Here is a 24,088-nt window from a genome sequence, read left to right on the forward strand (position 1 = left end):
CCCCCCTCCCCCCCACCGGTGCGCGCGCGCGGGAGCGGCGGTTGGGGTAGTTGGCTGTGTGAGGCGTTGGGAGCTGAGGTGAGGGGCGCTGCTTTCCCTCGGTGGGGCTCGGGGGTCCGTCTGCGCGGCGCCTCTCTGGAGGGGCGGTAAAGGAGAGTCCCTTCCCCGGCTCTCCCTTCTGGGCGCTCCCGCGGGACGCTCTCGGCGGGCCGGGACTGAGGGAAGGCGGTGGGACGGCTGGGAGGGGTGCGGGGGAGATGCTGGTGAGGAGGAAGTGGGCCGATGGGGGCTGCGGGGCGGGGCGGCGGCTGTAGAGCCGCCAGTTGCTTGGGGGTGTCGGAGAGGTTAGGTAGCGCCGGGCCTGCCTCCGCCGAGCGCGGGGCCTTGTGGTCGCCTGAACGCCTGAAGTACCCGCCGACGGGAGGGCCTCGGAGCTGCGGTTCCCTCTTTCCAGAGGAGGTGAGGTAGTCACTCCGGAGCACTCTGCGCGCCACGCTTCATGAGACGCTCTCGTAGAAAACTCCAGCCGGGTTGTTGAAACCGGAGGGTAAGGAACATGATCGACCAGCTCCAGAGGAAAATCTGGACTGCTCTGAGACTGCCTGCTACTGCCTGCGTGGGAGCGCTCAGCCGCTGCCCTGAAGGGAATGCTATGGGAAAGATCCTTCGTGAAAGATTTCTGTGCTTCTGTTGGTCCATATATTAAAGCATAATGTAACTACAGCCATCTGCATAAGTAGCTGTCCTTCGTTTCTTGGTAGCTGTGAGAAACTTTCCTCTGCTCTTAGCCTGCTTCTGAGAAATAATTGGGTGACAGACAAGCCTCATGAATTAAAAGAATGTTCTTCTGTGTTCTGGCGGGATCTAGTTTTGTTTGGCATTGAAAATCTCTCATGGAGAATGGTTAAGCAGGGATCAATGACATCACTCGGCAGGAAACACTCTTGGAAGGAAGAGTTGCTATTGGAGCAGTCTTGCATGGTGATAAAAGTCTCAGAAATAACCCCTTCAATAGTTGAATGCTTTATAGGTCATAGACCAGCTTATTGACTGAAATACAGACATTACAGATACTAGATTTTATTTTTAGCATGAAATTTCACTTGAGAAGCATGTTGTCCAGTTTTTATTCTGTGTGTGTAATCAGGATGCGTAATGATGGAGAGCTAAAAAGTTGCATCTTAATAAACCTAAAGGAGGTTGCACTTTCAGATATATACATATCCAGCAGCTTTGAGAAGCAAATGCCATAGGTGCTGGAAATCATCAACAATTTGCAAACAACTTTGCCTTCTGCCTAGCACAAAAAAGGTTGGGCTCTTGTCCATCTGACACTGGGCAGTTTGCTTTGACTTCAAGATGGCTTTTTGATGGGAGGGACAGACTGAAGGGTGTCGTACATTGAAGCAATTTGGTGTCATTTCACATGAAGCTGAACTCACTGACAAAAATCTGCTTGGAAGTCGGGAAGAATCAGATGGTGATAATTTCAAATCCATAGAATGGAAGTGGGAGTGAGCTAGATAGATGAGAGGTGGCTATGGTATGTGGACTTTGTGAGTGGGAACAGATACCTTTTTGGTGAGAGGGCAAGCCAGTGGAGGGACTAGAAAGGGGACTTGGAGCACTGATCACTTGAAGATACAGCATATGCTGACATTTTTATATTGTCATAGTAATTTATATGATCTCTTGAACTCATGCAAGTTAGTGTGATAGAAGTGTTGGCAAGTCTTTGTCAAGAGACTTTTTTGCATAGAGGTGTTAGATGAGAGATTTTTTTGTGTGTGTGTGTCTGCTTTGTATTTCAAAGTGATGCAGCTGCATGTGAAAATCTTATCTTGGCAACAAAAGTTAAAATGACTGAGTTTGCAAGCATCCAGACAAGAGAAGAAGAGAAAATGTTTTATTTTGAAGCTGTCGACTCTTCACAGAACACTCGAGCATGAAAGGAAATGTTGAGGGGAAGGAGGCTTAAAAAGAAAAAATAATACCCGAGTTGGGTTTTTTAGTTTTGAAAAAACTGTTTCCTGTAAATAGTAAGATGTCTTTAAGCAGTGTGTTTGGTTTGGTTAGTTTCCGGAAAGGATGTAAACTTTTCTTTTTTAGGCTTCAAAACGGTTTATTGTACATCTAGTGCCTTTAGCACCACACATTCATGTTGCTTGAATTTATTGCCCAGTGATGATAATAGGAACAATGGTTGCTGAAAATTTTGCCCCTTGTAATACCGAAGAGTCAAATACTTGTACTCTGTGAAGCAATTGACACTGTTTCAAATTCTGGACGTCCAATCAAGAATGCTTCTTTTTTATGTGCAATGGTGGATATTATATGGTTTTGTGGGGCTTTTTTGTTTTGTGGGGTTTTTTTCTTATATGATTTTCAATAAACTGAAAAACATCATTATTTTTCCAGATTCGTTCCTGACCTTCCATAAAAATGTCCAAGGTAAGAACAACATTTCTATCTTCCAATGTAACAATGTGAAACAGATATTTTGTTTTTAAATATTAATCTGCAAGTGTAACTTGCATCGTGTTTGATGGTGATGTGTATGCTAAATTTTGGGTCATAAGTAAGAGAGAATTCACATTTAGAAGAAATAACATTGAAAGGTTGAGTGATGTAAAACATATTAAAGTAGTTTCCTACAAGTATAAACCTTTGGAGTTAACTAATACTCTTGGAAGGATTTAGTTTTGGTCATGGAGTTACATACAAGCTTCCTGGTGCATTTTCATTGGAACTTCCATTCTGCTACTGTGTTTTGAACGGGAATCATTTAAGAAAGGATGTTCTTAGATTTAATTTCTTTATTTACTAATAGCGTCAACTGATTTTCCGGTAAAATCCTTCATAAACAATGTGATAACTTAAAATATTTTTGACATGCTGGGATTCATCTAATTCGTGGTCCCCTGCGTTTGGTATAATGGGTAAAACATCCATGTTAGCTTATTGGAGTGAAATGAATGATAAAGGGTGCCTAAGTAATGTGTTTGAAGAGGGAAACTAATAGATCTAAAGATTTCGCTGTAGTATTTGTAGTAGTGGGCATTTGAAACACTATTGTGTAAATTTCCCCTCCCCCCCCCCCCCCTTTAAAAGAGATCTCTAAAGAGGACTTCCAGCAGATGGCTATCACTTCACTGGTTGTTCAGGGTTTTCATTTGGATGTGCTAAAGCCAGATTAGAAATAGTCACCTTATTTAAGTCCATAAACATGGGACGCAAGCTTTTTTTATTTCAAATGTGTGTGAAGACACTGTTTAAAAAGTGTGTGATTAGTGAATGTGCTTCATACTTCAATAAATAAATGTTTGGCTTTTTGTTTCTTTTTTACTTCAGGTGATCCTGTCTGGGTGGCTGACTAAATGAATTCTTTTTTTTTTTTTTCTTGTAAACTCTAGGTGAATGCAGTTGTTCTGTACTTCATTGTGAAACCATTGAGTAGTAGGAATACGCATGTAGTTTTCTCTCTGTATGTCGTGTAGCTTCCAACCATTTGAAATAACTGAGGAAGGCAGTTATACAAACAAGTATGTCTTGAGTGTTGCTTATTATTTTCTTATTTTATTTTATTTTTAGCAACAGCCTGCTCAGTTTACCAATCCAGAGACCCCTGGCTATGTTGGATTTGCAAACCTTCCCAATCAGGTTCACCGGAAGTCTGTGAAAAAGGGGTTTGAATTTACTCTTATGGTAGTTGGTAAGGAAACATTTTATAGTCTTTCTCAAAATTAGTACTTGCTCACAGGGAATTTGGAATTAAAATGAATGTTACTTCCACCATTGTAAGGCTTCAGCTTGCCTCAGAAAGCTCTTCTGTGCTGTAGCATTCAACTTTCTTTTATAGTTTATTAATTCATGCAGCAGTTGTTTTCCATGCTACATACCATGTTTGAATATATTGATAAGTTTGTGGGTGGAGAAATTCTGTTGTGCACTCCAGTGGTCATTACTTCCTTCCTTCTCTCCTGTCTTACAGGATTCAAGCATTCTATTTAAAATATAGTTTTAAACTGGTTTTGCATTTGAATACAATCTTTATTTGCTTGCGTGTCCTGATTAAGAGAATAGTATTAAGGAGACTATTCTATTTAAAACGTTCTTTATGCTTCCATGGTTCAAAAGAATCTGAACACTGGTCTTTACACCCCTTCTAAATACTCTTGTAAGAGAAGAATGAGGATTGGATTAGTTGGTTTTGATGCAAGCTGTTACTCTTTAAATTGATCTTGATTTTCTGTTAGCAATTATAACTTAAAGTTTAATTCTATTCAATATTTCATTGAGAATCTGTGTTGATATCTGGAATGGAAAGAAAAATCTAGTGTGACTGCAGAAATACCTTGGTCCTCTGAGAAGTTGGTGTTATTTTTGCAAATTAAGTAGGCTGCCAAATCAGGCTTGGGCATCTTCTGTATCTCTCCTTGTCATACTGCTTGGGAGCTGTAACTTCTGAGTTTTGGTGTTTGAACTCTGTAATTCTCCCTTTTAAAATAGGCTTTTGCAAAAAGTACCTTAATAGAATTAGGTTCTTTATTACCTGGCGTCACAAGAAGTAAATCCCATTTGTGTGTTAGAGTTGTCCAAGAGACTTCACAGGGGCAATGAGCTGGAGAGGTGAAGCAGTATGTGATAGGAGATGTTTAAGTTCTTAATTGTTTGGGATTCCAGTAGTTACAGAAAGAGTCCATGCTCAAACCTTTCATTAGTTTTGCCATATGACAGCCCTAGCATTGCTTTTATCCTGTTTCTCTCTTTTGTACTTCAGTGTTGGGCAGACTTGGCCCTTATTTTTGTCTTCCTAGAATTTTATCATAGTTGTTTACTGTATCTTTCATTGGATTTGCTTAGGATAATATCATAATGGATATCTTATAAAATCTAAGGGTAAAGCCGAACTATAAGGAGATGCTTCACATTATGGTATCTACTGTAACTCTTCAGAATTTACTGTTCAGTGATCCTAAAAATCTGAACAGTTCTGAGAAACAAAAGATGTACTTTCTCTGCTGCAGCTAAACTTAATTTCCAGATCTCTTTGAGATTAATTGCAAATATTACTATATGAAACAGTTCTGGCAGAAAGCTGTGTAAAATTATATAGACCAAACAGTTTTTTCTAGCCTCTTGTAGAAGAGAAAATAGGGAGAAAATTACATGGTGTGAGAGTAACAGAAAGGCAATTAACCCCACCCATGTCTCAGAATAAAATTTAACTTTACAGTCATTGCCTGCCAGTGTTTTAAGGGATAAATGAAAGGTACAGGAAGAGAACTTGGAGAAAAGTAATTTCATTGAAAATTTGGAGTGATATTTTAAGATACACTAGCAGAGGGAGTCAGTCAATGTAAGATAAAATAAACCGTGCTTTAAATTGTTGATTGTTTCAACAGTTTGGAATGTGAATTCTTTCTCTTGAAATGTGCATGGGGTTTAAGTATGTTCTCTTGTGGGCTATATCACAATGCCTGTATTGAACTATTATTCTTCATTAAGTTGCCATGCTGCTTAATTTCTGAGCAGGAGAATGTTTCTTTAAAAGCTATCTGCACTGACAGAGTCCTAATCAATTATTTTTCTTCTTCGCATTGTTTTTTTCTGCCATTGTTTATTCTGGTTTGTGACAATATGAGCTGGGGTTTATAAAAATTTGGCTGCTTGGCTGTGTTGCTTCCAGAGAAATCCTAACTACTTGCATTTATTAACAATTTCATGTTCATTCTCATCGTTAAGCTGTAACTTCATCTAAATAGTTATTTCACTTGACAGTGTGGTGGGTTGACCCTGGCTGGATGCCAGGTGCCCACCAAAGCCATTCTATCACTCCCCCTTCCTCAGCTGGACAGAGGAGAGAAAATATAACAAAGGGATCATGGGTCAAGATAAGGACAGGAGAGATCACTCACCAATTACCGTCACAGGCAAAGCAGACTCGACTTGGGGAAAATTAACTCAATTTATTACCAATCAACCAGTGTAGGGTAATGAGAAATAAAACCAAATCCCCAAACACCTTCCCTCCACCCCTCCCTTCTTCCTGGGCACAACTTCACTCCCGAATTCTCTACCTACCCCCGCCAAGCAGCGCAGGGGGATGGGGAATGGGGTTTATGGTCAGTTCATCACACATCTCTGCCACTTCATCCTCTTCAGGGGCAGGACTCATCACGCTCTTCCCTGCTCCAGCATGGGGTCCCTCCCACAGGAGACTGTCCTCCACGAACTTCTCCAATGTGGGTCCTTCCCACGGGCTGCAGTTCTTTATGAACTGCTCCAGCATGGGTCCCTTCCATGGCATGCAGTCCTTCAGGAGCACACTGCTCCAGCGTGGGTCCCCCACGGGGGTCACAAGTCCTGCCAGAAAACCTGCTCCGTGGGCTCCTCTCTCCACAGGTCCTGCCAGGAGCCTGCTCCAGCGCAGGCTTCCCACAGGGTCACAGCCTTCTTCGGGCACCCACCTGCTCCGGCGTGGAGTCCTCCACGGGCTGCAGGTGGATATCTGCTCCACCGTGGACCTCCCTGGGCTGCAGGGGGACAACCTGCCTCACCATGGTCTTCACCACAGGCTGCAGGGGAATCTCTGCTCCAGTGCCTGGAGCGTCTCCTCCCCCTCCTTCTTCACTGACCTTGGTGTCTGCAGGGTTGTTTCTCTTACATGTTCTCACTCCTCTCTCCGGCTGCTGTTTCTGTGTGCCCCACAACTTTTTTTCCTTCTTAAATATGCTATCACAGAGGCGCTACCACTATTGCTGATTGGCTTGGCCTTGGCCGGCGGCAGGTCCATCTTGGAGCCAGCTAGTATTGGCTCTGTTGGACATAGGGGAAGCTTCCAGCCAAAACCTTGCCACACAAACCCAATACAGAGAGTCACTAAACTCTTAACTAAATGTGGCCAGTAGTTAGAATAACTACTCTTTTCATTAATCCTTCACAGCGACTATGAAAACTGATTTGTTATACATGTAATATTTACCCAGACTGAAAGTATGGAATGTGCCACTGGTTAAAATCATACTTTTTTGGTTTTGCTGAAATGATACCATGTTACTGTTGAGTTTCTCTGGCTGCATGTCTCTTTCACTGGTGAAGGCTGCACTGATAAAATCTGATCTGAGAGATGCATTCTGTAAGGCATTAAAAACTGTCAGCTCCTAGTCGAATCTTTATTTAAAAAATAATTCCATTTCTTTTTTCTTTTGTTCAGGTATTTTTGTCAGACTCCTATAGTCTGTTACTCAGAGGGCTCATGCGGCCCATCATTTTTAACATCTAATTTTTTAATTAATTCTATCAACACCTGAAATAAAACCAAAATTCTAGAAAAAGATTTGTTCTGTGAATTCAAGTACTGAGCACTTTGAGTTGCTGGTCTTTTTTATGCTGTGAACATTTTTTGAACTTTCCTCATGGCTTAGTCAGCAGCCCTAGAACAAAAATATATTTATGGTACACTTTGGTAATCCCCAGTTTCATCAGTGAAAAAAAATGGCTCTGTGTCTATGCTCAGTGGCCATGTCATATTCTTCTTCCCTTGGGTTCTTGTTTGCTGTGTTAGTATAAAAAGCAGAAGTAAATCACAGTTTGTGGTGGCTGGCTGTGCAGAAGTTCAGTAATGCCTTTTTCATTGTTTAAATTCATGATATAGCCTAGGCAGGATCTAGCTTCTCACTGTGTATGATCTTTTACATTCTGGATTGATAGCAGAAAAGCATGCCTTAAAAAATCAGGAGACATGAAATGGGAAATTTTAAGTCTAAATTGATCAGAACTCCACTTGACTAGCAGATTTAATTACAAATCATCAGTGAAAGCTCTGAGAAAGTGTATTATAAAGCTGAGATGTAAAAATTGTTATTTGACCTTCTTGTGCAAACTTTTCTAATACAAAATTATACGCTGTAAATTTTTAAATTAAAAGATTTACGTTTAACATGAAGAAATGTATAGTCAGATGATACTGTCTGGATACAGTTGAAATTATTTATGTAAATATGTTGAATTTATCTTTATATTGAATCACAGGTGAATCTGGATTGGGAAAATCTACATTAATAAACAGCCTCTTCTTGACAGATCTCTACCCAGAAAGGATAATTCCAGGAGCTGCTGGTAAACACACCTTTGTTCTAGTATCTCTGTTCTTGATATTTTTGGAGTTGAATGCTTTTGTCTTTGGATTTTAGTAACAGCCAGTAGTGATTTCTAGCTTTAATAATTGCTAATGTATTTCCTTATACTTGAACTGTTTGATAGAATTGGTTCCCTCTGTATCCAGGATGTATATGGGGTCTTTGTTGTTTAGTCCTCGGGTGTATTCATATTGGCGCCTAGAAAGTTCATCCCTTCTTTTGCTTAAAAAACGTCATTGTGTCACAGTAAGATAAATAATGAACTAAACCAATCAGAAACTTCCTTTAATTTTTAACCTATTGCAATTCGAAACATATGCATTGTTTATGTCTGCTTGGACTTGCAACTTGACTCCTTTGCTTTGGGTTGATATTTAGTGAATGTGAACTTCACCTCCTTTTCTTCAGTCCCTTGTACCTTTTTTATTCTGTTAACCAAGGCATACAATAATCCAGCAAAAGAGAATGTTGTAAGAAAATAGAGGAAGATGCTGTTTTTTTCCCTCTTTTCTACTTGTTGAATGACTGGCTTTAATAATTTATCATGTTAGCTGATGATTACTTATCACTTTCAACCTTAGGAAGAAAATCCATTACGTATACTTTAGTATTGTTCTCCAAATTCCTGATTACCTACAGTTTTTTCTCAGTCCTTTTTGGCTTAGTTTCTACATTATATTTAAGAACACTATGACATTTCATATACTCCTCTAACAAAATCTGAAGAACTTAAGTACTGAGCCTTGCTGTTAAGTTATCAGGCCTTAAAAGGTAATTCGTGGAATAATATTTATATGATTGCATCTGCCAATTAATCTTTTAAGCCTATCTCAAAATGACATAGTCTTATGAATTCTATTCTGAAAGATCAAGTTTATTGTCTTTTAGAAAAGATTGAACGCACTGTGCAGATTGAAGCCTCAACGGTTGAAATTGAAGAGAGGGGTGTGAAACTACGTCTGACGGTTGTAGATACACCAGGGTATGGGGATGCTATCAATTGTCGAGACTGGTATGTACATAGGATATATATTGATCTATGTATGAAGACCAACATCCATTTCCTATTTGTTCTGGGGGTGGGGAATAAGTAACTGAAGTGGGGCTATATTAATAATGATACGCAGTTCAAAGTAGGATGGCCCAAGTGGCAACCCTAGCTCTTTTAAACACTTCCATTCCAAATTATACTGTAAGTCATTATCTTCCCTTTTTTTTGGTGGGCTATGCAAAGTGCTGAATTTGAGGTGTGATTTTTGGAGAGATGGGCATGTTTTCTAATTTTGAGGAAGCTTAATTTAAGTGTTATGAGTTCATTCAGATACATGTAAAAAGGCATGAAGAACTTCCACACAACTTGAAATAAATTTCGTGACATGGATATTTTTTAAGTTTGGAAGAGTTATAAGTGAACAGTGACCTTGACGTTTTTATAGTCAGAAAGCAATGGAACCACTGGTCACAAGAAATTCAACAATACTCTGAGAAGGTAGTTCATCTAGTCTTTAGTGCAAGTAAAAATCCACCTTTAGATCTTGTCATATTGATTTGAGCATTCTCAGATTCTGTGCTTCATTTTTAAGTGCACTTTCATCGTCTTTGGGTTTGGTTGGGGTTTTTTGAGAAATTTACATTATAATAAGTAATTGAGTACTTAAAGTACTAAAAGTACATTATAATAAGTAACTGAAAAATAATCTTGAGATCAATGGCAATCGGTTTTCAATGGTAATCCTCTTCCCCCATCTCTCAAACCCCTGAACCTCAAGGCAGGGACTGGGGAATTGAAGTCCCTCCCATCATAAGTGATGATCAGGTTTGAGACCACCTGAGGAACTTGAATATACATAAGTCTATGGGACCTGACAAGATGCATCCCATCTCGTCAGGTTGTCTATGGCAGATGTAGTTGCCAAGCTGCTCTCCATCACATTTCAAAAGTCATGGCAGTCAGGCAAAGTCCTCACTGACTGGAAAAAGGGAAACATCATGCCCATTTTTAAAAAGGTGTCGTGGCTTAACCCCAGTCAGCAAATAAGCACCACGCAGCTGCTCACTCACACCCCCCCCCCCCCCCCCCCCCCCCCAGTGGGATGGGGGAGAAAATCAGGAAAAGAAGTAAAACTCGTGGGTGGAGATAAGGACAGTTTAATAGAACAGAAAAGAAGACACTAATAATGATAACACTAATAAAATGACAATAGTAATAATAAAAGAATTAGAATATACAAGTGATGCACAATGCAATTGCTCACCACCCGCCAATCGACGCCCAGTTAGTCCCCGAGCGGTGATCCCCTGCCCCCACCCCCCCTCAGTTTCTATACTAGATGTGACGTCACATGCTATGGAATACCCCGTTGGCCACTTTGGGTCAGCTGTCCTGGCTGTGTCCCCTCCCAACTTCTTGTGCCCCTCCAGCCTTCTTGCTGGGTGGGCATGAGAAGCTGAAAAATCCTTGACTGGACACAGAGGTGAGGCTAACTGGTCAGTAGTTCCTAGGGTCCTCCTTTTTACCCTTTTGTCCTGGTTTCAGCTGGGATAGAATTAATTGTCTTCCTAGTAGCTGGTATAGTGCTATGTTTTTGAGCTAGGTATGAGAAGAATGTTGATAACACACTGATGTTTTCAGTTGTTGCTAAGTAATGTTTAGTGTCCCTCAAGGGTCCGTAGTGGGACCAATACTGTTTAATACCTTCATCAATGACATAGTGGAATTGAGCCCACCCTCAGCAAGCTTGCAGACACCAAGCTGAGTGGTGCAGTTGATTCACCAGAGGGAAGGGGTGTCATCCAGAGGGATCTTGATAGGCTTGAGGAGTAGGCCCATGCAAACCTCATGAAGTTCAACAAGGCCAAGTGCAAGATCCTGCACATGGGTTGGGGAAACCCTCAATATCAATACAGACTGGGAGTTGAATGGGTTGAGAGCAACCCTGCAGAGAAGAATTTGGGGATACTGGTGGATGAAAAATTGGACATGAGCCGGCAATGTGCTCTTGCATCCCCAAAAGCCATTTGTATCCTGGGACACATCAAAAGAAGTGTGGCCAGCAGGTGAAGGGACATGATTCTCCCCCTCTACACTGCTCTTGTGAGACCTGCATCCAGCTCTGGAGCCCCCAGCACAAGACAGACATGGACCTGTTAGAGCGGGTCCTGAGGAGGGCCATGAAAATGATCCAAGGGCTGGAACAGCAATGAAGAAGGGCTGAGAGAGTTGGAGTTGTTCAGCCTAGAGAAGAGAAGGCCCCATGGAGACCTTACTGAGGCCTTTCAATATATAAAAGGGGCTTATAGGAAAGATGGAGAGAGACTTATTACCCGGGCCTGTAGTGACAGGGCAAGGGGCAACGGTTTTAAACTGAAAGAGGGTAGATTTAGGCTGGACATAAGGAAGGAAGTTTTTTACAGTGAAGGTGGTGAGACACTAGGACAGGTTGCCCAGAGAAGTTCTGGATCCCCCATCCCTTGAAGTGTTCAAGGACAGGTTGGATGGAGCTTTGAGCAACCTGACCTACTGAAAGATGTCCCTGCCCATGGCAGGGGGGGGTTGGACAAGATCTTTAAAGGTCCCTTCCAACCCAAACCATTCTGTGATTTTAAATCAATTTGGAACAAGAAGCTTAGATTATCTTTAGCATGTGTAATTAATACTAGCCAAAAGACTAACCCAAGAGAAATTTGCTGTAGAGCTTAAGATGTCTGTTATATGTATGTATATTTTACCTTAATAAAAAAAAAAATTATGCATAGTAGTTTGTTATTCTGGAACTCACGTAAAATTTTAAGATTTATGCTCTTCTACTTTCACAGTCTTACAGCACCAGTAAATGAATTTTTGTCCACTAACAGGTTGGTTCATCAGAAGGATGTCTTGCTGTTTTAATATTACCTTTGAAACATCACTAAAATTATTGACCATTTGGGAACGAGCATGATTTCTTGAATCCATATTTGTTTTACAGTTTTAAGACCATAATTTCTTACATTGATGAGCAGTTTGAGCGATATCTGCATGATGAGAGTGGTTTGAACAGAAGGCATATCATAGATAACCGGGTTCATTGCTGCTTCTATTTCATTTCACCATTTGGTCATGGGTAGGTGTTTCTCTGTCATTTTATTTTTTAAATTATTTTACTTCGGGGAGTTGGTTTGTGCCTGTTGACTTAAATTTTCAGAATCAGATTGCCATTGCTTAAGGAAGTGCTAGAACAGATGGAATTAATTTGGTATGTTCTTTCTCTCTGTAAAGAGAGAAATCTCCTTATTGGTGTGAAAATAAAATGGTAGTTTAGATTAAAAATAAATTAAACTTTTTCCATATTTTAATCAGCCTTAAGCCTTTGGGTAATTTAGATTAAAAATTTTCCATATTTTAATTTTAGCCTTAAGCCTCTGGATGTTGAGTTTATGAAGGCCATACACAACAAAGTAAATATTGTACCAGTGATTGCAAAAGCTGATACACTTTCTCTGAAAGAGCGAGAAAGACTAAAGAAAAGGGTAAGTATTTTTCTAGCTTGCTGAAAAATGTTGTACTTTGTTTATAGCAGCATGGTCACTGAAGAGAGGGGCATTCTCATTTAACCTTCCTCTGTCCTAGCCAAGAAAAATATAATCTCATGTACAGTGTAACATTATTTAATATGTAGTTTGATATCTTGTAACTTCTTTTATTATGTATTTAACTGAGAAATTGTCCTTAAAATGTTGCCTGTGAAATGGCAGGTTGGCTACATTTACAATTACATGATGAGTGACTTTTGAAACTTTGGAAAAATATTTAAATGTGTTTGCTAATGGTAATTGCTCCCTAACCTGTTTTATGAGTCACAAAGCAGAGATGGTATCTGCTTCTACAATGTGCATGTATTTTTTTACCCAGTCAGAATTCTGATCATTGAAAAATGGGATTTTCAGAGATTTTTCTGATTTTGGGGTTGTTTTTCTTCCTCTGTGTCACCCTCTTGTAATACATTCTATTTTTTTTTTCTATGGGCAAGACCCCTTAACATATTCAGTCTTGCAGGACTTGATGCTATCTTTGCTGAGGCGGGGGTAGGGGGCGGGAATGCAACAAACCATCATAAGTTAATAACAACTATGAAATTTAGAAAGAAATGTTAGAATTAACTTTCCAGAAGGCACACTTGATCCAGTCTTAGCTGTTATATTTAAAACTTTATGTTTTTTTCAGTTATTCTGAACATCCTTATAGTTATCTTACCCGACTTGCAATAAAAAGAGGTGTATACTTTAGTTTGATATATGTATTATGCTAGAATTCTGCAGAACTAAAGATTTTAAAATTTTTTTTATAAAGAGCAAAATTCAGGTTTATGGCAAATGGATTCCAGCTGCAGATGCCATTCTTAGCAGTCATGAAGACAGAATAAAGTATTTCTTGTGTCTATAGCTTAGTTAGATTTTTAAACACTCCCGCCCCTACCCCCCAAATAGTAATTCAGAGGCAAGAGCAAGGAGTTTTAGGCTGTTCAAAGCAATTACGACTTCTGAGTCAATGCTTTATAATTAAAAAAAACCCAATTGCAAAGGTTTAAAAAAACCACGATTTCTTATGTGTAATCCACAAAGGATGGTGTTTATTTGAACACTATTGTTTGTCTGAAAGTCTGTAGCAAGTAGTTGTTGAATATCCTGAAGAAATATGGTGTTTAAAAACAAATACTTGCTCAGTAATTTGGATCAGTGAGATAGGCCCAAATTTCTCAAGAGACTGTGTATAACTGATTAAGTAATTTTACCTTAAGATCTAAAAGTACTGACTTTACATGTATATTATCTCTATTTCTTATATGATAAATCTCAGATTCTGGATGAAATAGAAGAGCATAGCATCAAGATTTATCACCTGCCTGATGCTGAATCAGATGAGGATGAAGATTTTAAAGAGCAGACCAGACTCCTGAAGGTATGACTGGCTTCATAGGTTACGTATGTGGATAATATAGTGTATCTTTTTGGACTGCTCAGGTGGCTTTAGAACAAGATACATACAGTGAGTGACCTGCGATGAAACCTTGAGTGAGTCACTGTGTCTCTGTGCCCAGGCTTCCCTATCTGGAAGATGGTGGTAACAATTACTTTTTTTTTTTTCCTTTACACCTTCAAATTAAAAGCATTAGGAACTTATTACCATAATACACAGTGCTGAGCAGAACAGGAGTTGTTCTTGGAGTTGTTTATTCTGGTTCATTATTAGTAATTTTTGCATTTTTGGCTTTCAGGCCAGCATTCCATTTTGTGTAGTGGGATCCAATCAACTCATTGAAGCCAAAGGTAAAAAAGTTAGAGGTCGACTCTACCCATGGGGTGTAGTTGAAGTGGAGAATCCGGAACATAATGACTTCCTGAAGCTGAGGACTATGTTAATGTAAGTTAGAAAATTCCATTTAAATGGTAGTTTAAAAAACAATCGGCAGGAAGATACTCAAACACTATATTGGGGGTTTGGAGTGGTTGTGGAATCCTTGGAGACATTCAGAATTTGTCTGGAGAAGGCAATGAGCAGCCTCGACCTACCTGGCCTAGGCCTAGGCCGGGACTGGACCACATAGGCTCCATAGGTTCTTTCCAATCTGAATTACTCAGTGATTCTGTGAAAATAATCTTTTGTCGAATACAGTGTTGTATTGCTATTCAGAGCCCCAGGAACATAAAACCGGTTGCTTCACACCTTGTGCTTATTTAAATATAACTATATGTAGATACATGTCTGCAAAGGAGTAGACTTAAAAAGTCCACCAGGCTTTGCTACTCTGTTTCCCCTGCCCAGCACTGCTTCATCAAATACCTCACCCAGGAGGACAGCTTATGTCAGGGCTGCCTCAGGGTCTGAGGTGGTCTCTGTATGTGTCTTTTATTGCACCAATTTATCTTAAATTAGCTTTAAAATTAGCATGTTAAATGGGTGTATGTGCTGAACACATCCAATACAGTGCTGAATGTGAGAGCTGATGAAGCAAGCTGATGCGACACAAGTATGTTTTCTCTTAATTATTTTTCTTCCTCCAGCACCCATATGCAAGACCTTCAGGAGGTGACCCAGGATCTCCACTATGAGAACTTCCGCTCTGAGAGGCTCAAACGAGGTGGCAGGTTGTCATCTTATGGTTACATGCTGTTTCTTTCTCTTCTGATTTTTTTGTCTCTCGCTGTCTCTCCTACCATTTCATTGCTAGGATTTGGTAGATCATGGACAGCTCTGTAGCTCCAGTCAGCACCAAGTTCAGTCAGCCAGCTTACACTGAGTGTAAGGAAAAGTATTACTTAAATCTGAAGAGACAGTTTTGGCATTAAAAGGGTATAGTTAGTTCTCTGCTTTGTTTTAAGGCTTGAACACAGTTGGACTGGAATCTTGGAGGTAAGTAAGTAGGGCAGATGTCTATGATAAATGTTATCTTAAAAAATCTGCAAGCTAGGTCAGTGCTGATATGTTAAAAAAAGGGGGGTTTTTCAGAATTAACTACTGGAATATTTGGACTGCATCTTTAAAAAGAGAAACTGAAGTCCTTCTGCACTGCTTTATTAAACGTGGTATACATAAATAATTTTCTTTGCATAGCAGTCACAGGAGATTGTCTTTCAACCCTATTTTGAGCTGTGGTGGGTAGGGCACAGCTTTCCTGGTAAGAGAGACAGGCAGAACGCCCCATTTTTAACTAAAATAGCAGGGTTTGTGAAGTTGGGTTTGTGAGTTCTTGTTGAAAACGGGGTGTTTCCTGGTTTAGGTTTTTCAGTTGCTTCTCTTACTTCAACCACTAGAGGGTTTCATAATTGCACATTTCCCTGGGTTTGATACATTTTGCAAAGCTTTTTCCATCATGCTGTTGACATAGGGTTTGTCAGGTGCCTAGTCAGTTTTCAGGAAAAGGAGTTTGTCTCTGCCTGTAGCATTGGCCTACAAGTCTAGTTTACCCTTCAGGCAAGATGACACGCTCTTCTCCCCTGACTTCTAAATCCTGTCTTCTGAAGTTCAAGCTAAAAAAAAATAATATTTTTACCAAGTTCTGGTGCCTGTTATCCAACAGGTATGTACAAAGGTCTTAGAAGTAATGTAACCTAGGGTCATCCAGAGTTAAAATAATGTTTAGCAATTTTTAGAGGATTTAAAGTTGCCTCTGCCAAGGACCTGTGACAGTAAGTTGCTGTTAAGTTGGGGTATCTTTCTTTGTAAAACTAAAACATGTTTTTGTATCTTGTCTAGTTAAGTGGTCCATATGTCTTTGTTTTCACATTTATGAAGTGGTGCTAGAATGTAGTTAAGTTTACTATAAGTGAGGGTAGTTTGTGTGTGAATTTATTTCAACCTTGCACCTATCCCAGAGGCAGTGCTTGGCAATTAGTGCTTGTTGACTGTATTCACTAATGTTCTCAGAGGCTTTTGGGCACAGAGGATTTTTTGACAATCTATTTCTCTGTTAACCTTTCTCTGTTAACCTTTCAACAAGCATCAGTTTGTTCACTTTGCACTTTTGATGGGACTTGTGTGATTAGATCTGTTAGCAGATCTTCCCCATTGCAACATGGGATAGGAGAAATCTATTACAAAGTGGTGGGTAATCTTGAAAATGTAGTACATAAAAATATCCTTATGTTTGGTTTCTCAGTGTAAAACTGGAACGTCCCAATTAAGCAAGGGTTTGCTGAGATACTGGTTGAGAGCATTTGCTTAATTTTGACAGAATTAATCAATGTGCGTACTATACTTTAATGTGTTATACAAAAGAAATCTTTTGGACTTGCAAAAAAAAAAAAAGAAAGGTGACTATACTGGAAAAATAATCAAACCTCAAAGTCTTAAGAGGAGCAGAGGATAAAGAGTTCCTCCAACTGGAAGGATTCCAGATATGTACAGTGGTTGTGTTCTATGGTTTTGATTATGAGCCTTTCAGATGTTTGGGAGCAAACATCGTTCATGAAGTTAGAGATGGGCTAGAACTGCATCAAAGGAAGGTTCTGCTGGGAGGTAGCCAGGTTTCCAGATACAGAATTTCTTAGAGCACTGGTTATTTTACATGTTGCTTCCATATTTTTGTTAACATCTTGTCCAGCATTACCTTGAACTTATAATTTGATTTAGTTGTATTGATTTATTGCACCAATGAAAGAGAAGAATTGAGTATATGGTTTGCAGTATTTTTGAATTTGCTACAGCTGTGTGGTACTCAAATTGCAATTGGTTAAGATACTGTTATGCTCAGGTAAACTGTTATACTTGAATACTGTTCAGAAACAGTTTGTATTGATGCCTACAGGCAGAGTTCTGTTGCGTTTTAAAGTCGTAGCTAGAATGGTTTTTGAAGTTTGTACTTGTTCTGGGCATAACTTTATGAAGGAGTAAGGGATAAATTGGCATCTTAAAAATAATTTAAAAACATGAATTGCAGCTATATGGGGAACGTGTTTCAATGAATTTGTTTGTATTCTGAAACTCTGACACATCAGATGTGTTCTGAGAGCCTTGATTTTGTCAACAAAGTATTCTCTGGAAGTTCAAAATCTGGAATGTATGCACATTATTGAACAATATCCATCTTGTTTTAGGAAAATAGAAGATGAAGAAGTAAATAAAGACCAGATTCTGCTTGAAAAAGAAGCTGAAGTAAGATGACAGAACTCTACTCTTGTGATGGGGGAATTTTTATTCTTGTATCACTATTTCAGGTCAAATTATTTATATGATCTTGGTAATTTGTAAATGAAAAGACAGAATTTGCTAATACAAAGTTATTCGAGGTGCAGTAACAAAACTGAATGTGAAGAGGTGTAGAGGAGCCTTGGGATACTGATTTATTGGAACAAGTGGAATCTGGTAATATGCCTGATTCCGTTGTACTAATCAGCAATGGATGTAATGCATGTTGTGTGGGGAGGGAGAGCCATCCTCACATGAGTAAAGGTTCTAAAGTTAGCAACTGCAGATTGGGAAAAAGTCAGTTCAGCTCTGCAGCAAAAGAGAAAACAGTGGTAGGAATTGTCAGGAATAAAGAACGAAACAGAAATCTCATTCTGCCGCTATGATAAATCCATAATGCATAGCTCTAACACTGTTTGCATTGTCCCCCTAACCCAAGAATGTTATGGCCAAGACTGGAAAAAGTACAGTGAATAGCAAAAAGTGGGCAGAAAGGCTGAAGTGGAGATCTGAAGCAGGTCCTGTACAAGGGGAGATGAGGTTAATGCTCTTGTTGGGAAGTAGATGACAGATGGGAAGGATATAGTAAGGGGCTTTACATAGTCATAGATGATGGGTGAGGATGAATGGGAATCTACAACAAACAGGTCACACTTAATGAAATTAATAGGTGGCTGATTTAAAATAAACAAGATACTTCTAAGATAGTCTGTAAATTGTGGAACTCATTAGCATGGAATTTTGTGCATAGCAAGAATGCAGATGAGCTCAAAAATGCTGAGAGACTGGGGAGTTTTACTTTCTCCATGAATGTGCTCACTAAACACAAAGGTAGAATTTTTTGGTCTAGCAAGTTCAGAATTGACAGATTTCTAGAGTTTGAGAGCATATGTCAGGAAATACTGGGTGTGTGCACCTGGCTGTTAGGCTCTTCCATGCATTTGCTAATAGCCAGTGTTGGAGAGAAGGCTGAGTTAGATGGACTTTTTGGTCAGCCCTAGCACAAGCAGACACTCAGTCTTCTACCAGTGGTCTTAGTGGCTACCCAAGTCCCAAAAGATAACTAGACTAAAAGTGAAAAGGGTCATTGTTTCAAGGAATATGAAAAAAGAATAGTGTAAACATTTCACAGGTTTAACTTTTCATTGTTAAGCTTAACACTTTAGTTCGAGTTTAAAGTGTAGGTGCACAAAGGCAAAGATGCCCAAAAATATTTCAGTAGTGAGGTTGACTTCCCACGTGTCAGAGTTGGGTACAATAAAAGAATTTAAGTATCGTACATGCAACATGGCTGAATTAATCTTAGTAGTGAGTTATGTGATTACCCTGTGTTTAAATGTTGCAGTGCTCTAAAATTGAGCTTCAACCATTTTTAATAACGCTTAGGTCTCCTTGGATGATTTGCCTGTAATACTTGCATCCACCTAGTCATCACTAGCAAGGGAGTTGGGAAGTAATCCTGCCAATTTTTTTTGATGACAGATACAGGTGTAGTTTGGAGGGATGTAAACAAGCTGTTTTTCTTCTGGTGATAAGCTTTAGTAACTGTGTTTGTTCAGCACTTCAGCACCATCATTTTTATGCATTTAACTTTACAGGAAGCAGAGACTTCCATTTAGAGATGCTTAAAAATCTCATCCCAAATTACAGTAATAAAGCCTGCTTATTTCAGTCACTAAATTTCCAACCTCTTAAGGGATGAAGAAGAGCAGCAGAAGATGCCATAACCTGAGGTTGTTATCTGTTGGATAAAGATAATGCAGATACATGTACCCTTGTTAATATAAATAATTAATAGTGTGGTGGCAGCAAAGAATCCTATTCTGAGGTGAGATTAGGCTACAGGATTCTTCTGTGCTACTTTTCCAGCTTCGTCGCATGCAGGAGATGATTGCGAGAATGCAGGCACAGATGCAGATGCAGATGCAAAGTGGAGAAGGAGATAGTAGTGCAGTTCACGGACACCATGTATAAAGTCTTTGGTAAGATATTCAGATGCCACTTAAAGGGTTTTTCTTTTAACTACTCGTAATTGTGGTTGGTATTAAGAAGTTTTGGAAAAATGTTTGCAAGGTGGGTTTGCATAGGTTTCAGTCTTAATTTTAATTTTTAAGGTTTAACTGTTGTTTGTGGAGTGAAATGGCTTGGAGCCAAACTAAATATTAGCATGGTTTTGTGTGTATGTGAGTGTATATATATATACACACACACTCAAATTTTCCAGAAAGTCAATAAAATATGTGCTGGCAAGAATCATGGAAGGAATCTTTGAAATTGTGTAAAGAGGTGATTCTCAAACTCATGATGAAGTCATTGTTTCATTGTGACTTTTAAAATGTATGCAGTTCTTTTGGGTTTCTAACTGTAAGAAGATAGCTGATCTTAAATTGTATTTTTCTGTCTTGTTTTTAGATTACTTTATACCCTGACTTAAAAGAGAACTTCTGGAGTTGAATTATGGTGGTGTTACACCAGAAAGGAAGCCTTTTGCTGAACATGTGACTTAGAGTTTGCTTTAGAGTTTAACGTGGAAATGCATTGTGGTAACTCTTGTGATACCTATTTCATAACATGTAGTCAGTGGGTATTTTATATATTATACACATTTGACTTTGTTTTTGTTTAGTAATTCTTATATTGAGCTTATTTAGCTTATTTTCAATTTCCCATTGTATTAGGGATACAAAATAGACATTGAAACTTTTCTAGCCTGATATGGCGTTAGATAATAATTGCTTTTTTTTTTTTTAATATGGCTTATTAGCTCCCTGCCTTTAACTTTGTATCACTTTTAGAAGTAAACAGCTGTCAGTGATATCTTGTTCAGTGGCATGTGATAGTCGCCTCACTAAGGATCCCCGCAAGGTTAATTTTATACTTTTTGCAGTGTTTACAGGTGTGTGTCTGTGAGACCATCAGCCCTTTTTCTGTCTTTGCTCAGTGCGGATGATTTCCTTGGCCTCTGCAAGTATCAAACTAAAATTCAAGCATGCCTTGTGTCTTAACAAAAGAAATAAGAGGAAATGCCTCTTTAAGGTGCACGCTATATTTTAGATGACAGGCATTATTTCCTTCAGATTTAACCTTGAGGCATGTATATTCTTTATTGTTTGCCTAAAATCTCTTATACTATTGCAGATAATTTTTAAGAGTTTCTTGTAGGTCAGCCCAAATCAGTCCTGCTATTTTCTGGCATTACTGTAGCCAAATAAACTTGAATAATGCTGATCTTGTTAAATGAGGTAAACCCCAAAGAGTAGTTTTCTATGCATGGGTGTTTCCTATATCCAAATGTGTAAGAAGTTCTGTAATTCCTAATGAGTATTTTCATACTATTGTTAGGGCATTGCAAACTGTTAATTGTAGTATAAAATATATACTAGCACACTTCTCTTTTTATAAAGTGATCTGTGCCTGACAGGATCAATGCAAACTGTATTTTAAGGTCTTGCTCCAAGATGGAGTTAGCAGTATTACTTTGGAAGTGACTCCGGTAAGTTACAGTTGTTGGGGTTTTTTTAGGCCAAGGTCACTTTCCTTAACACTGATAGTAAAGGAGACTGGTTTTTAGCTTGGCTGGACTTCTACTACATATCATGTCTGGTATTGTATTTGCAGTACGTAATAACAGCTATATAGTATACAGCTACATAGGTGGTAGCTGATAGGGTAAGCAGTAATACACTGCGGTTGGTTTTTCTACCACTTCTGATAAAGCCAGCAATCAGATTTCCTAATCTGATCTGTTACAAAACATTGTTATCTGAACAGCTAATAAATAGGTAGAATTGCAACTTCTTTCTCTTCTTTGAGCTCAGGTGCAGCTGTGACTTTTATAATTTTTTTAATGTTTCTTTGAAAAAATTAATGGGATTTCTACAGGTAATGTATAATTGCAGTGGTACTTAAGTGGCTAGATTAAATGTAAACCTGCTAGGCAACTGAAATTTTTAGCTGCCTGAAACTACTGTTTATGAATTGGTTTATATTTGAATCTTTTGAAAAATGTGAAGTAAAATCCTGCATTGTAGTCTTTGCTAGGGAGCTCCAGTTTTCTTCTCAAAAGTAATTACTGTCAAAGTTTTGCACAACTAATGTGACCTTCCCTAACCTTGAGAAAAGTGAAAATGAGAACCTTTTTGTATGTTGGGATGCACAGAAGTGTTAAGTCTCATTTTGTCAAATATTTACATATGAAACTTAGATGGAAAAACATGCACTTCTAAGTTCTTCTCTTGCTTTTTCGAAAGAATGTGTAGAAACAAAGTAATGTGGCAGTATTGTCAGAAAACACTGCACAACAACTTATTTATTTCTTTTGATATATTTTTGTGAATCAGTTGTCATAAATTTACCAAAAAAACTTACTGTAAACTTAAGTCATCAAATACTTTGTGAAGTCCCATGCTGTTCTTCAGTTGCCACAAATCTGTTTGTTTTTTCTGATAACACAGTATTTGTCCACTTTTAAGCTATTTGTCTGGTATCCCTCTGTTAAGTGTTTTAAACACAGCATGCTTCAGACACTGTCTGCTTTGCCAAGGGGAGCAACTCTGGGACATGCGTGTTTTCACCTATAAGCTTGGTAGGGTATGGTAAGCTGCAATAGTACTATGAACCCGTACTTGAAGAAAAACTGTGAAATCTAAAATGTACGCAAAGGGGGACTGGTTGTACATGTAACTCTCTCTGGGTATGTTGGTTTGATAGTTTTTTCCTGTATTTTCTAACATGGGAACAAAAGCAGATTATCCATGCATTTAGTGCTGTTTGGTCACTACCTGTGGAATTATTTTAAGCAATGTCTTATTCTTTGAAATATCTTGTATCTATTAAAATATTTGATCAGGATAAAGTATTCTGTTTGATTCTTAGGCAAATAATTTTTGATCTACAAATTCTAGCAGGAGAAATATTTTCATATTTGTTTTGTTTTGTTTTTTAATAGGAAAAAGCAAGTTTATGGCACGTGCCATTTTAACTGAAATACTTAAGACAGCTGATTGCTTCTTCTTCCCAAGTCTTTGGGGCAATCATTCGTAGTGTGCCTGATGTCTCTGAAGGTCTATTTCCCCTTCGCTTTTCTTGTGATGGTCTTGTAATTAATGGTTTCATGGCAAGACATGAAAAGTGAGACTACCTTTCTCAGATTGTTTCAGACAGACTCAGCTAGTGGTAGAAGAAAGACTTGGGTAGAAGAAAGACGGAGGCAAAAGGTAGATGTTGTTTGGTGGCTTGCTGAACTGGCCACAATTCTTTTTCTGTTACAGCATTGTAATGGTTTTTATTTTAGGAGTCAAAATACTTTGGAATTTGCAGAGCTTTATAGTTGGTAGCAAAAATTACTTGCTCTTGGTACAAAAATCTGTTATATTCTGTTTTGTGTACTGCCATTAGCCAAATCTATAATAAAAAAATGCTAAAATACAATTTTTTGTTGTGGTTTGTTATTATAATCAACCCTGGCAATATGAATTTGTTTGTGGTGATATGTTTTAAATAGGCAGGAGGAATGCAGATGTGGTTGAAAGAGAACACATGGATGAACCTGCATAAAATATGGTCATTGAGTATTGTATGCTCCAAGTGTATTGGTACAGTGCATTTCTCTATGGGTGTTCCCAGAGCTGCCAAAGTCCTACCTATGGGATCTTGCTTTTTCAGCAGCTTTCACCAAGCTTGCATGTCCCTTAATTAATATGTTAGCATAGAATGAAACTACTTGTTTTTAGGTGGTGCTTTAAGTGTTAAGGGTCACTGTTTTCTTCAGTTAATCGTGCTTCATCTCTGGAGAGAGGGAAAGGGTGTTTGATCTTTGTTCTAGATATTCCAAAATAATTTAGGGTTCCTTTTCCCGTGAAACGACTTCAGTGACCCCTGTGGCTGTTACAGATTAAGAGCACCAGGCTGTGTCCTTGTCTTTGGATTCTTGAGCTAACTGTTAATACCAGAGGATTTTACAGCAATACTTTAAATTTGGAATGTGTTGCTTTTGCATGTGCCCTGGTCTGGACAGCTTGCTTTGGGTTGCTGTACGGGATTGCTTTGCATTGCTGGGGGGCACACACATTATGCAGTCAGACCACTCCACAGGGGTGAAACTTATGCATGTTGTGACCCTTCATATATGGTTTTAAAGTATGTTTATGTTTCATTTATCTGAAGTATTTGGTGTGGAACTGGTACATTAAAGGAAGATTCACTTTTAGGCTATAGTGAGACAAGAGGCAAGGAAGCATCCTGAATATGTCAGACCTGCTTTTTGAAAGAAGACGTTTTGTTT

At 38.8% G+C, this 24,088-nt stretch overlaps 1 protein-coding gene across 2 annotated transcripts; it reads left to right on the forward strand.

The window, feature by feature from the left end:
* Window positions 1-11: 11 nt before the first annotated feature.
* On the forward strand, window positions 12-23,235 carry SEPTIN2 (septin 2). 2 transcript variants are annotated; one of them, XM_052803661.1, is made up of 13 exons: window positions 12-78; window positions 2,419-2,451; window positions 3,592-3,712; window positions 8,035-8,121; window positions 9,030-9,153; window positions 12,110-12,244; window positions 12,533-12,650; window positions 13,978-14,079; window positions 14,396-14,541; window positions 15,183-15,266; window positions 17,715-17,772; window positions 19,675-19,787; window positions 20,218-23,235. In XM_052803661.1, the coding sequence occupies exons 2-12, from the start codon at window positions 2,443-2,445 to the stop codon at window positions 19,777-19,779; spliced, it is 1,089 nt and encodes a 362-aa protein (XP_052659621.1). In that variant the 5' UTR covers window positions 12-78; window positions 2,419-2,442; the 3' UTR covers window positions 19,780-19,787; window positions 20,218-23,235. The 2 variants fall into 2 exon arrangements, with proteins under 2 accessions (XP_052659621.1, XP_052659622.1); XM_052803662.1 differs by lacking the exon at window positions 12-78 and adding an exon at window positions 309-547.
* Window positions 23,236-24,088: the final 853 nt, after the last annotated feature.

This window comes from Harpia harpyja, chromosome 12, assembly GCF_026419915.1.
Source record: "Harpia harpyja isolate bHarHar1 chromosome 12, bHarHar1 primary haplotype, whole genome shotgun sequence".
Classification (NCBI taxonomy): Eukaryota; Metazoa; Chordata; class Aves; order Accipitriformes; family Accipitridae; genus Harpia; species Harpia harpyja.